Consider the following 1,394-nt stretch of genomic DNA (forward strand, 5'->3'; position numbering starts at 1 on the left):
TTAAATTGAAACACACGAGAAAAAAGGGATTTTTCGTAATTTCTTTTAACAATTGATACAAATAAAATATATCCAATTTCAATTAGAAAAAACTAATTTACACTCCTATGACATAAACAGAAGTCTGTACCTATTTATATCTCGCCGATAGGAGGTTTATCTATACATTAGCCTTTTGAAGTTTAAATAAAGACTACAGGTTTGTGCATTTTACTTCGCATCACCTACTTACCGGGCAATAAAGAGAGGTCAGCAACACTTCCAAGTTTCGTTGGTTTAACAATTATTTACTTGATTCCATTCACTTGTTTAACCCACAAGGACAGAAGCATTGCTGAGCTCAGCCTAAAACCTCACGGTGCAGCATCTCACCACTTCACGACCAATCTAGACATAGGCCGCCAAGGGGAAGACAATTTGAAGTCTCCTCCACCACGCCCGCAGCTCCTAAAACAAAATCCCTTCGTGGCTCCAAAAGGTATATCTCAAGTTTGGAAGCTTCCAGAAGGGTTGCAGATTAAAAAGGCAGCACCCTCCCCTCCCCCACATCTGGAGGGTGCAGCTGCCAATGGAAACAGCCACGTTTCATCCGGTCACTTTTACAAGCCCGGCCGAGTGAGTTTTGGAGCCCACCCCCCAGCCTATGTTAGGCCGACCAATGTGGAGCTTCACCCCGCTCGGTTTAACCACACGAGCCGCCATCAGCAGCTGCCAGTTTATTGGTAGCGCGCCACTAAAGATGCTGAGGCCTTCGCTCCATCTGCCCGAGTGGAGGAAAAAAGCAATACAAGAGCACGGACACTGACCTTTCCCTAATCCCTGTGACTCCGCGCCTCCTTCCCCAAGCCGCCATCTTTACCAGCATCCAGGGAAGGAATTTTTCTCGCTCCCTCCCCCTCCTGCTGCCAGGCGGCCAGGCGCGCGGCCTGCTAGGATTTGTAGTTTCCTTGTTGTGGGAGTCGCTGAGTCCGCGCAAACAGAAAGACTGCAACACCCATAATGCATCGTGCAGATCGGACCTCCAGGCGGCGGGACAGCACCAAACATCCAATCAGAGGCAAGGACACCGCTACGGGTCGCTATTTGTACGTCTTTTGGGGATGGTGTCGCGGTTGAGCTGGACCCTATGTCCGTGCACCAATATCTAGGAGGTGCTTACTCTGGAATTTGATGGAGATAGTGGGTTTTCTATTAGTTGCCTTTGATTTGTTAATGTAGTTGTGCCAATGAACACCGTTGAAAGACTGGGTGAGAATCTGTTTAGGGCCACGATCGAGGGCCATATTGATAGATGCATAAATGAATGATATTATGCTATTTGGGTATTGCTTCCTCTGTCATTAGAACCATAGCAATGTCACCTCATATCAAAGATTGCACCAAGTGAAGGATGG

General features: G+C 47.3%; 1 protein-coding gene across 1 annotated transcript in view; it reads right to left on the bottom strand.

Annotated features, from left to right (window-relative positions):
- Positions 1-960, bottom strand: part of tmem11 (transmembrane protein 11) — a 27,317-nt gene extending 26,357 nt beyond the window's left edge. The window contains exon 1 of the mRNA XM_041207158.1: positions 807-960. Coding sequence (XP_041063092.1) covers positions 807-865 — 59 coding nt within the window. The 5' untranslated portion in view covers positions 866-960. The remainder of the gene's footprint in view (positions 1-806) is intronic.
- Between the last annotated feature and the right edge of the window lie 434 nt (positions 961-1,394).

This window comes from Carcharodon carcharias, chromosome 15 (genome assembly GCF_017639515.1).
Source record: "Carcharodon carcharias isolate sCarCar2 chromosome 15, sCarCar2.pri, whole genome shotgun sequence".
Taxonomy (NCBI): Eukaryota; Metazoa; Chordata; class Chondrichthyes; order Lamniformes; family Lamnidae; genus Carcharodon; species Carcharodon carcharias.